Source organism: Montipora capricornis, chromosome 1 (genome assembly GCF_036669925.1).
Source record: "Montipora capricornis isolate CH-2021 chromosome 1, ASM3666992v2, whole genome shotgun sequence".
In the NCBI taxonomy this organism is placed as follows: Eukaryota; Metazoa; Cnidaria; class Anthozoa; order Scleractinia; family Acroporidae; genus Montipora; species Montipora capricornis.
Genome location: NC_090883.1, coordinates 42454988 through 42467876, shown reverse-complemented (window position 1 = coordinate 42467876; position 12889 = coordinate 42454988). Strand labels below are relative to the sequence as shown.

Sequence of the window (12889 nt, the reverse complement as noted above, 5' to 3'; positions counted from 1 at the left end):
AATTCCAGTTTGTTCGTGTGTTACATTATGGGCAAAGTATCCTATAACAAGATTTGTACAAACGGTTTTGACGCGAAGAAAGAAGATTATCAAAACACTCTTGATTGCTCATGTTGTCGTCAAAACCCCAGATTTCGTCTTTTCACGTTGTTGTTTCGTCGAGTACGGGAACGCAATGTACAAAAAGACTTTGTACTGAGGTTTTGACGGCAACATGAGGATACACATAGGAATTTTTCATTCTTTATTCCTACTCTGAGACCGCTCGTAACTATTTACGTTTAGGATACTTCGCCCACATTGGGCGACGTGAGCGAGATGGAATTATCGCGAAAGACGTACGATACGATATTTTGAGGTGACGTTTTCGCGTACGTTGTCCCTATTGTTGTTTAAAACTGACAACAAAGAAATGTACTAAGATGTAAAATGCACGTGTGGAGCGTGCAGAAGTCGCACGAGACGTTTCTGAGCCAAGGAGAACAACCAGAAGTGAGCTGTTTTCCTTTTTAAAGTGGCTTGATACTACTACATTTATATTGCTAAGAATCTCTTCACTATTAGAGAAGATCAGTTTAAAATTCTAGGAGAGACTTGGCTAGCATGCGAAATATTCAATTCTCTTCGAGGTTCAAAAACGTCTCCTTTTTTAAGCTCCCTGTTGCTTTGAATCATTCATTAAGGAGTTTAAGAAATTACAACGGCTATGGCTACGGCAACGCCAAAAAGCAGTAATATTATTGGTTAAAAGAACCAAAATGATCGTGCTGCACGTGAGGCACGCTTTTTTGAACATTTCTCTCCCGTACTCGTCAAAACTACTACGAGAAATGACCAAATTTAAGGTTTTGACGACAACGTGGACAAACTACAGTGAATCTTTCAATCTCACTCTTTACTTCAAATCCGTCCTTACCAATCCAGTTATAGGACACTTCGCCCATATTATATAATACAAACAAGATGGAATAACCATGAAATACTTGGAATAGCTCAAACTTATATTTTGAAGGGCCGCTTTTGTCCCCGTAGCCGTTGTGGTATCTTAAACTCCCTATTAGCGTTGTCGATGCTGAAGCTCCCTATAGGCTCGTAAATGACGTAAAATACAGCTTTCTCGTCTCACAGAGGCCAGATTCTCTCTATTACTCCCGAAAACAACGATATCTGGTAGTGTCGGAGTAGCTTGCAAGCAGGCTCTTCCGTTGAAATGGTGCGCGGTCGAAATATGGGGGATTGGTTTTTTAAAAAAAATTCAATGCTTTGTTTATAGTGAATTGCACTTAGCTTTCAAGCCAGTTCACAGGCAACCCACTTTTAATAATCTTAAAGAAACAATTCAAACTTAACAGAGATATGATTAAGAACCGCAACTAGCAGGAGGAACCTGGCCCGGGTTGCTCGAAGCCTGGTTAGCGCTAACCGTTCGTTAAGAGGCATAAAAACCTGTTAGGTTTCCATGCTATTTAACACCGGTTAGCGATAACCATGCTTCGAGCAACCCGGGCCAGTTGGCTGTTCACAAAGCGAGGTAGAGTTGAATCCAAAACAACCGGAAACAAATCCAAACCAGAGGTTAGAACGGGACTTGAACCCAGGCCAACCGCATGCAAATCCAACGCCCTAACCACTGCACCACGCGGCCTCCCTTTGGTTACCACTTTAGAAACTAGTAACCAAGCCCCTACATTTCGACAGCACGTCATTTTCAACGCAAGAGCCTGCTTGCAGGCTAGTGTCGGAGATACGCGAATTTTCGCTAGTAGCCATTCCATTTTTATAACAGTGTTAGTCTCTACTGACACAACAATCGAGGCCTCTGCGAACAAGGATCGTTAAGATATGGTTAAGAGCTGAGAGATCAGTTGCTGAACAGATTAATGGTAGGAAGGAATCTGTTGAACATACCATGAGGATAATCCCAGGATAAAGTGGAAGAAATCCGAGGGCTTCTGAACATAGCCTCGGTGGCTGTAAAGTTCATCCGAACATTAAATACTGGGCATGGAAACGTCTCATTGAAAAACATCAGGTGTATATCTTTTTCTCTCTTACAGGTGCCTATAAAAAACAAATACAGTAATTAAGGCAGGAGCCCATGAGTAAGAGCTTCCGTATGCACTACATCCTTGAGTCAACCTTTGCGCTTATTTTTCTGTTTTTAGAACCAACCCTTCTGAAGGAGACTCACATTTACATCAATTTGTACACTTTTTTTTTTTTTGCTATTTTTGTCTTCTTTTGACATTAACTTTATTCTGATTGGCCCTTCTAAACAGTGCGTACAGAGGCGAAGAACTTGTGGCTTTCTAAAAATAGAAAGTTACGCGCAAAGGTTCACTCATAGAGTTTGTATGGGAGAGGCAAACTCCTACTCATGTCGAATTTAGGGTACTCTAAAAAACCCTTTTAAAAGACGGTAATGAGACATTGTTGCCAATGGTGTCCCAATAGACGAGCAAAAGAGTAAGAAGCTAAAGAGAGATCTTTTGTTTTCGTCCACCAAGATGGCGGGCGGGGATGACGTAACGTAAGAAAATGACGTCACGGGGTCCAAGTTGTTGTCTCAAAACGGCGGCCCCATTCAACAGGGTTTTGCAAGCTAATCCTCCGGAAATCAAACGTTATTCGTTTGAAAATATGTTTTTTTGTTTCAGTTGGAAAACGTGGCCAATAATCTCGTGATTGAGTGGGCTCATTACAAGTTTACGTTGAACCAGAGATGGCGGAATTCACCAAGCTGTGAGCTCTGTAGCTCAGGGGCAGAACATCCGAACTGGTAAGAGGAAATCCTATTACAAGCATTCTTTGGAATGATAAAACACAAACACCAAATAAGACTCAAATTTCGTTTGCTTTGCAAGTTAATTTCGCAACACAACCATTTCTTCATTCATTAACTGGGGTTAACATTTCATCACCTCCTTCACTACAATAGCGAGAATATTCTATAAAGGATTCTACAAAATACTTACTGTTCGTTAGGTAGAGAGGACTTGGAACAGAAAAGTTCGAAGTACCTCTGCTGGAAACAACAGCCAAGCGAAACGTAAAATTTGTCTTTGTGATGAACGGTTGAGGAATCGTGAAGGTCGTGTCTCCCGTCTACAATTGGGGAAAAAATACAAAAGATTACCGAGAGTGCGTTTCATGTTCTTGCCAATAACTCGGTCAGCGGTCTATCTAAGTAACTCATGTTACTACAATTCGAACCATGGCGCAGAAAATAGATCAGAGAACGCACATTAAACCACAGGCAGCCCAAGCTCGGTAGACAATTTATAGCCTTTGTATGGGAAAATTAACTTTGAGCTTATAAATGTTAAATTACGCTGCAAATGTAGAAATAAACTTCACTTGCTTCTACGTACAGTTGTCCTCAACTTTTCTGTCCAATCGGAGCGCAAGCTGTGTTGGTTTTAGACGGGTTTGTGGCTTACCAATTTTTTACGATGTCGTTGGTTGTCATTTCAAGAAAGGCTGGTGACTCGCAGCGAGCTCGTCCCACAAATTGTTCTTGCATCACAAAGCTACGGACGGAATCTCCATAAAAACACCACAGCCTTAAGGCCAGATAAATTTCGTATCACATCAACTCCACTCCGTGATCGCACCGCGAGTTTTGACGGATAAATTCCAAATAATGCTCGGCTTTTTATAATCGTCTCATGCGCTGGCCTCTTTTGTGTGGCTACGGCCGTTATAGCTTAATGGCGATCATATTACATTCTGCACTCACATTGTCCAAGTGTTTCAAATTAGCCAATGAGAGTGTAGAGTGTCTGCGTGGCTGTGATTGGAAGACTGAGACAATGCAGTCATGTCGGGAGACCCAGGGAAATAAAAAAAATTGCGGTTGACAAACTACGGTCTGCCACCTCGGTAAGGCTCAGTTTGTTATCAACGGTCGAAGCCGAGGCCAGTTTTGTGATAAAGTGGCTTCTTCGAAATATTAGGGACTTTACGATCTACGACGGAGACGTCGACGAAAACGTTACCTCAAAACATAACTTTGCACTATCGTAAGTTTCTCGCGGTTAGGCCATCTCGTTCGCGTAGTAAAATGTGGGCGAAGTATCCTAAAAATAAATTGATACTAGCGGTTGATCTGGAAAATAGCCACACAGGAAGGAAGCTACTCACAATGGCAATAAGGTTACTATTTTTAATTGAGAATTTTTTCACATAATTATCTTCTTAAGCCTTTGTCGGGGTTTCCATACAAATCCTTTTAACTTTGTAGGCCATACTCACATTGAGCTTGGGGTGCCTGTGCCTTTTGAGATGCATGTTGCGCCAAGACCTTATGAAATGTGTTGGTTTACCGTGTTTATCCCAGTTGTTATTTTGTTTTATTTTTTGGGCCTACGTATCTTAAGAACGGAGAGGTTTTATATTAACAATTGACCATAAAATGGCTGTAAAGTAGCTGGAGTGTGGCCGCCTTGATGAGCTCTAAACTTGAGCCTGCGCTATGGTCACGTGATACCGGTCACATTGGCATACTTGAAGGGGGGACGTACCTACGGTCGTACGGTGACCAAACCAAATAATTTTCTGGCACTGATGGGTTACCATATTTCTTTACCCATGGTGCTCCGCGCGCGCGTCTAAGCCCCTCTTAAAGAACAGTTTTTTCAAAACAACTGAATGGTGATCTCGTAATGGCTTCTAGTGCCCAAAACGTTTGCGCTCTTTCGAGAAACGGGCCCCTGAAACAGGTTTCATTCATATACACGAGCTCACAATGGTTCTTATAAATTCACGAATCTGTTTTTATTGAGCTGACTTTGCGACTCAATTTTTGACTTACCTGGTGATATTTCTGGATAATTGGCAGAATTATAGCTGGATCCGAGATGTTCAGATGTCGCGTGACCTCCAGTACGTAAACAATTGGCGAGGCATTGTATCTGGTTTTTCTGTAGTCATCCCATCGCAGTGTGAACATAAAGTAGGTGGAGGATAGAAGAAGAGGAGCATCCGGTGTTGGGAGTGATGCACTTTTCCTGCTCTCTAAAGCAAGAAATTATTCGGCTTAAGTATAATTGCTAAGATGATTACCTAGAAATTGTAACTGAGCGGAGTAGACTGCAGTTTACTCTGAATTCACTTGTTTAAGTTGGTACGAAGTTAAATTACCACTTTATTGCACCCATTTTGAAATCACAGTTTATGGACAATGTCAATATTTACTTAATTGTTTAGTACTGTTATAAGTTCACTCAGTTTTGATGGACTAGAAAAAGGGGGTTTACAAAAAATGTGCGATTCATGGATCAATTGCACGGTTGAGAGCCAATCAGATTGCAAGGATCAAATGTGGTTCAAAAGTAGGTGTAATTATAAGGATTAGTGAGGGATTTGCTGTTATCACCTAAGGAGACAAATCAGTCTCGAAATGGCCTCCGAGTAATGCTTGTACTCTAGCTTTGACAAGGAATTTCATGCTTATCTTGGCAGGAATTTGCTTTTGTCACTCATTGAGAGTTAGAAAGGGTCCTGTATAGCACAGAAAAAAAAACTATGCAGATACATATTAAGCAAATTCACGAGATGGCATTTTTGCTTACCGCAATTCAACGACTTTAAGGAAATACAATTTTTCGGACGAGCAGGGAGGGTGGAAAACTCTTGTCTTTCCCCTCCCCATCGAATTTATGAAAGTCCAAGACCAAGAAATCTAGAGGCAATTATTAATAAGAAAAACTAGCAATAAAATTCTACGAGTTTCCATCTCGCTGAGATCATTTTCAAGTTTAAAAAAAAAATAAAACTGCATATAAGAAGTAACATCACACGGGAGAATATGAGAAGCGATAAAAATGTGGAAATATGTACTAAGCGTTACAAAAGGTAAGTGATAAAAACTAAAAAAGGCTAGATAACAATAGGACAAAAAGCTTTACAAAAGAATATATGAAATACTCCGAGCTATAAAAATAACTTTGCACGGATGGAGTCAGACTGCGTGTTCAAAGTTGGCTTTAGTTCTTTTATAAAAATCATCTCATTAATTAAGCAGTCAAATTTGCTCTGGTACTTCCGTAAGATCCTGAATCTACGAGATATGTCCCTTGGGTCCCTTGGGTTCAAGATCTTACGGAAGTGCCAGAGCAAATTTGACTGCTTAATTTATGAGATGATTTTATAAAAGAACTAAAGCCAACTTTGAACACGCAGTCTGACTCCATCCGTGCAAAGTTATTTTTATAGCTCGGAGTATTTCATATATTCTTTTGTGAAGCTTTTTGTCCTATTGTTATCTAGCCTTTTTTAGTTTTTATCACTTACCTTTTGTAACGCTTAGTACATATTTCCACATTTTTATTGCTTTTCATATTCTCACGTGTGATTTTACTTCTTATATGCAAAGTTTTATTCATTTTTTTAAACTTGAAAATGATCTCAGCGAGATTGAAACGTCGTTGAATTTTATCGCTAGTTTTTATCTTCAAATGTGTTTCGAAGAAACTACTTATTAGGAATTATTAATAAAGTTGCACAATGCAAACCTCTGATGCAATACCAACCTGTAGACGCATTTAACTGTTGGCAAGTTGTATTACATAGCTCAATGTCAGAGATCTAGGATGGAAAAATTATTTATGATCAATTTACGGAAAATGTCAATGCAAGATTTTTTTTCTGATCCCGCGTTCCTTAAGTTTCATTCAAACCTGCATACATAATAAACTGACCACTTCCCAAAGGGGCTTTTTAATGAAGCTCAATCAACGAAACGAGATAACACAACAACAATAACAACAAGTGTTAACGATCCCGACCGGCCGGCGTCAGAGAAGTTGAACCACGGACTACCTGGATCAAATTCAACGAGTGGCGGCGGAATGAGTCTTGAGCCCGGGATCCCCAGATCTCAAGGCAAGCCCCCAAACCACCGGGACGCACTCCTTACCCAGGGACCCTTGTAGCTCAATGTGCAGAGAGCATCCGAGCGGTGTTATGGAGGTCGTAAGTTCGAATCCTGGGGTCACTTCAATAAAAAAAGTTACAGGTGTAGTTTTTACTTGTGCAACTTACGCGAGTAAAGTCCAACTTGTCAATTCATGAATTCAATAAAAGATTTTTCTTCCCCTGACTGGAATTCACCGTACGTGTAGCCGTGGTCCCGATACAATTGTAACGTACAACTGTAGCTTTACTATTGTAATTTAACTTGAATACACTTGTAGACTACAATTGCACGAGGTTTATTTGTTCAAGCTGTTGGCCAAAGTAAGTACGTCGATTTTTAATGCCAAACAACCGTCTTTCCTCAAAATTTCTAGGCTGCCGAATAACTCGGTGTCTCAATGGTTCCTCTAGGTCTTCTTCGCTCGACGAGAACATATCAAAATTTCAAAATACGCTTCTTACATGTCGTGCGTCAAGCTTAAAGAAACTTACGACTTGTAGTTTGCACTTGTAATTAACAAGGTAGGCGTTTGTAAAAATACAAGTCGGACTCCTGTAAAACTTTTATTGAATTGTATACGCACCAAATTCTACAGGTGTAACGCTACACCTGTAATTACAAGTCGGAGTCTTGTAACATCGACTTGTAGAAATGTTTATAGAACTACTTTTCCCGCGAACATGTAAAAACCGTCAAGGGTTCAACTTGTACACTACAAGTGTAACTTTTTTATTGAATTGACCCATGCTTGGGGACTCTGACTTTCAGTTGTCCTTCACCTGTAGAACAAATTAACCGATCATCTTACACCGGCCTGAATCATCTTTAGCCGCATATCGAACTACGTCGAACCAAAGCCCTCGTCTTATACAACTTTGTCAGAGGCTATGTATGAGATTATGAAGAGGAAGGACTCCATCCGTTCAATCATTTCAAAAAGCTCCCTATAAAATCAAATTGTTTTCAAACTTAACTTAGGGCGGCGCTTTCCTTTTGTCAGAACTGGTCGGCCAGACGCGTCAGTTTGCAAGGAAATGTAACGATTTTTGAAGGAACACTTTCATGATAATCCCTCATATTCTTCTGGAGGAGTATATATCATCCTCGAAGTGTGTTAATTTGACAGCGTTGTAGAGTTAGTCATTCCAAATGCCCGGTCTGGCCGATCAGTTCTGTCAAATGGAAAGCGTCCTTAGATTTAGATTAAACTGCGACGTCACGAACATAACCGGAAGGCAACAATGATAATTGTTTTCTTAACGAAGATGATCGCAGTTATGAGACGGCCCCTTAAGGAGCCCGCAAAGAGGAAACATTGTGGCGAAAGCATTGTTTCCTGAAATGTTGTTTTCTCGGCGCACAAACAAGGAAACATTTTCTGCGGAAACAAAATGTTTCTGAACAAATAAAGAAACAACATTTTTGCTTTCCGGGAAGCAAAATTTGGCTTCGTCAACAAATGTTTCCTGTGGCAGCAAACGGGAGAATATTTGCTTCCGCAACATTACTTCCTCGTTTGCGGGCGCCTTTAAGCAGACTGAAGCCTAAAAAAAACCAAGACTTGAATGGGACTCAGAGGTTGAGCAGAGATTGGGTTTGAGTTCTAAGGGAGGATTGTTTTTTTTTTTCGTAGAAAAATTGTTTCAAATCCACAGTTTGAATCACATCCTCCATCACACAGGGTTCGTATTCGCCTTCAAGTTCACAGCTCACTTCTATAAAACCTAATTTCTAAGGAACATGCAGCACTCCTCCCAGCAGTAGTCTACAGTGTGCCCTGGTTTCGATACCCCATTGGCGTCAAATGTGGTTCTGTGCTCTGCTCCGAGAGGTTTTTCCATCGCCTCAAAAAGCAACTTAAGATTTAATATGAATTGGTTTGATTTCTGTACAGCGGTGTTCCCAATTAGTTCCCCAACCGGCTAAATACAATTGACACTTAAAATAAAGTTCATTAGAATACTTTCATAAACATTCCTTAAGTGCGGTTTATAAAAGCCCTCCGAATCCCCTATGGATGCAACCTCTGTTTCCTTGATATTGTTTAGCTTTACACAGCACATAACTACCTCAAACAGAAAACTAGAAAACAGGAACAATTCGGGAAAATAAATAGTTTACCTCAGAATGGGCCTTAGTCGCCCAGCAGCCATACCGAAACTCGTTCCCAAACATTTCAACTCGAGCAAAATTTTAGTTTCTAAAGAAACTGTGGTAATGCGTCGGTGGGAGATTGAAACAAAAATTGATTATATTCGACCTTTATCAACTCGTTTGATAAACTCAATTTTTATTTCAACTCGAGGCTCGAGGTCTATACAATAGATTTCGTTTCTCGAGCCTTGAGTTGAAATGTTTGGGAACGAGTTTCGGTACGCACAAACAAAGTTTTCCATCATGGGCGGCCGTGTGATTAAGGCCTAGAATTCATTAATTAATCCTTCACTGACTGGGATTATATGAATAATTGAACTGTAAAATGGAACGCTTTATATGAAATCAATGGCAATTTGAAGTTATTTGGCTAGTTTGTTGCTTAATATGGTCTTCAATTGTGCACTTAAATAATTATTAGACGATACAATGAATATGCAACTTCAATATCATAAACAATCTTAACAACATGTTCGGAATCACGACATCTGGACAATATATGTTTTATCAGACGCTACTTTTTGTAAATTCTTCAGTTCGCCTCTTTTGTTTGCTTTAAGGCTATTTGCTTTATCTTTAAACTTTTACTTCCAAATTAGAACAATCATCACGAAGCAACGTCAAATTAACTAAACATTAAAATTCATAGAGGCTTGTGTATATCTCAGCGAACAAAATGGCTTCAGCTTACCTTTGAGTAGCAGCTATCTAGACAGTGGTTAGAAGCACACACAGTAACAACCATAAACAACAAAGTTCCGTAAATGACAGCCGTTTTCATGCTGTTCCTATCAAACAACAGATAACAAAAAAGCGAAGGAATGTTGTTACAATAGATTTCATAGACCAAGAGGCAAGACGTGATGAAAAGTAACAACTTGGCAAGTATTTGAGTTCAAGTGCGAGTAATAACACTGAAAAACTGGCAGGTACGCTTTAAAACCACCATAGCTTAACAAGTGTTTTCGGTCAGCGAACAAATCTAGAAGAAATACTTACTTACCCGAGTTTATCATATTCAGCGGAAATGAGGTTGGATAGTGAAACTTTCTTCCTCATGAATGACTCAGCGTCCATACCACACAATTGTCAAAAATAGATATTTAATTTGAATGGGTATGTCAATTGACGCGATCCCATGGTTAACCAAGCGAGAAAATTGCAAATGAAGTGCGAATCTTTCCCTCTTATCTCTTATTGAACACTCATTGGGTTATAAGTTTTTTAAAAACCCTGATGACGAAAGTCATTGCCTTTCGAAATATTGGCTTCATAATCTCTTGCTTCATATAATATACAGTAGAACCCCGCTATCTCGAACAGCCAAGGAAAACACAAAAAAAGTTCGAGATAGCGGGGGTTCGAGATAACCGATCAATGTCAAACTACAAAAAAATAACTGTAATTATTAAACGAGGTGATGATCCATTGATACGACTTTTATTTGTGAAAACATACAACAATCTTAAGAGCTTCTGCCTGAGAGACCAGGGCAGACTGGGAAATGAAGGTCGGCCGATTTCCCTTAAAATTGGTACACAAAGTTCTTATGTCGGCTTATGTAATCTGCCAAAGTTTCAGCTTCAACGACTTTTTTTTAGCCGAGTTTTGGATATCAGCCCCTCAGGAGTCCCCAGAGGCTGATTCTCAGTACAATTTTGGCCACTTTTAAATCTCTCTTTTAGCAACATGACATTAATTTCAGGCAAAAACAAAACCATCTTTGTAAAGCCCTATCCTTAGGCTTTTACGGGTGAGAACATTAGCTCATGGACATTTTTCGCTAGCCTGTGGCTGTTATCACAACTTGGTCACATTTAAAGCATATGGGAAGCAACCGGAAATGGCCTGTTTTTCAGACCAAATATTTTACATGCCCATGTTTTATATCTTGAGGTCTTAGTATCCCTGCAAAGTTCAGGCCTTAGCTTAGTAATATCAAGAAAAAAATACTAAGGTTGAGGCTTTTTACTAAGAAAAAAACTTACGAGAAGATGGCTAACCAGGCCACTCGCGGTTAAAGTTTCAACAAAGCGTGTCTGCAAAAATCAGCCATTTAATTTCGATTATCTTCTTTCCTTCCAAGTTATGGTAAAAAGAGACCCTGAAGTTGATTGCCACCGAAAAGACTTGCCGTTAATAAGAAATTTTTAGGTGATTGTTTTAGGACCGATCAGATAGTGGTCCGACAGCGGTTATAAATTTCTTGTAAGAAGTCTTGAAAATTACGGACAATAGAGCCGCTGCGAAAACTCTTTATTTACCTAATAACACATCTCTTGCCGGTAAATCACAATGCAAAATTGCAACTTTTCCGTCCAAACTGCAACGTTAAGTTTATCTCCTTTGTTCAACTCGTTCAACGTATCACGTCTGTGGCCCGTAGTAATGAAGCGCTAATTAAATCAGTAGTTCCATTCAGTAGTACTATAACCCACCTGTTTGGGCTTTAATATTTTCTGAAGAAAAAAATAACTTATCGGTCTCTTTAAATGCAACCACAACATCTGTCGTGACAGTACTTGAGAATCGTTTTGAACCTTTAAGAAATTTCGAATATAATTAAAGCTAATCGTCTAACACAAATTGCAGTCACTCTTCCAGTCTATTTGCAAAGTGTCTGGATAAATTCACTTACAAAAAACGCTTACCTGGCTTCACTTTTACAGACATGCCCCTTTCCTACAATCCCTTAAAAGTGAGGTAACATTAGAAATTTTAGCCCCAGCGATAAATTGGTCGCAAGTGCGTCGTTGCGAGTTAGATATACACAGGCAGGAGCTCATCAAGAGGAGCCTCTATCTCCTTTAATTCCTTGAGTCAACCCTTTTCCGAGTAAATTTATTTTTAGGAACCGGTTTTTCCCGCGAAAAGTATCATAATTCCCTTGACGCTGAGATAGCTCTGTTTTGATTGGCTTTTACAACAGTGAGCGTGCTGAATCTCCCAAGGGAGGTGTTCTATAAATAAATCTACTCGGGAAAGGGTTGACTCCGAGGCCAAGTATAGGAGATAGAGGCTCCCCTTAATGAGCTCCTGACACAGGTCGATTAATACCGTACGTGACGAGGTCATTGTAGTTTGCTGGCTATGACTGACTTGGAATTCAGTTGTTTTCTCGTGCAGATTCGTCTCCCAACCTCGTCCCCAGGGCCTTCTCCTCTGCGATTTTCAAAATGGCGGCTCGTCTGGAGAAGATCGCAGAGGAGAAGGCCCTGGGGACGAGGTTGATTCGTCTCCTTGATATTGCAGAGAATGATTATGATAGAACTTGTATGAGAACCTCAATGGAATGATTTGTTTACTGAATATTTATTCATACCCAGTGCCCCAGTGTAAATGGCTCACGTATGTTGTAAATGATTGATAAGGACGTCCAACACGGTCCGTTTTCGCCGCCAATCCGCTAAATTGCTAGAAGATTACTCACGGGCACTCTTTCCCTTTCTCTATAAGTATTTTCCTTTTGTTGCTTTCTCAAGAAAGTGGACACCTTGCCGGCTGCTTTGTTTGTTTGCGAGGAAAGAAACTATCTGCGATCTATTAATTAAACTAATTTTAATTAAATTAATTAATTAATTAATAGATCGCAGATAGTTTCTTTTCTCGCAAACAAACAAAGCAGCCGGCAAGGTGTCCACTTTCTTTTAAAAGTGCTGGCCATTTATTTCTTCCCCGATGCATTTTGTTGATTATAAGGACAGATTAAAGTCCACATTACATTCGGATTCTACACAGAAAGGAACTGGCATAGCGCGTTAGCGGGCTAGACTCTGGATCGGGCGGTCCTGGTTACTAGGGCGTTGACATGTCGTC

The 12889-nt window shown here is 39.9% G+C and overlaps 1 protein-coding gene across 1 annotated transcript in view; it reads right to left on the bottom strand.

Annotated features, from left to right (window-relative positions):
• The window catches only part of LOC138044872 (uncharacterized), an 81358-nt gene that overhangs the window by 45686 nt on the left and 22783 nt on the right, over positions 1–12889 (bottom strand). The window contains exons 3-7 of the mRNA XM_068891274.1: positions 9765–9861; positions 6534–6588; positions 4814–5016; positions 2976–3105; positions 1909–2061 (exon numbers count right to left, since the gene is read on the bottom strand). Coding sequence (XP_068747375.1) covers positions 1909–2061; positions 2976–3105; positions 4814–5016; positions 6534–6588; positions 9765–9854 — 631 coding nt within the window. The 5' untranslated portion in view covers positions 9855–9861. The remainder of the gene's footprint in view (positions 1–1908; positions 2062–2975; positions 3106–4813; positions 5017–6533; positions 6589–9764; positions 9862–12889) is intronic.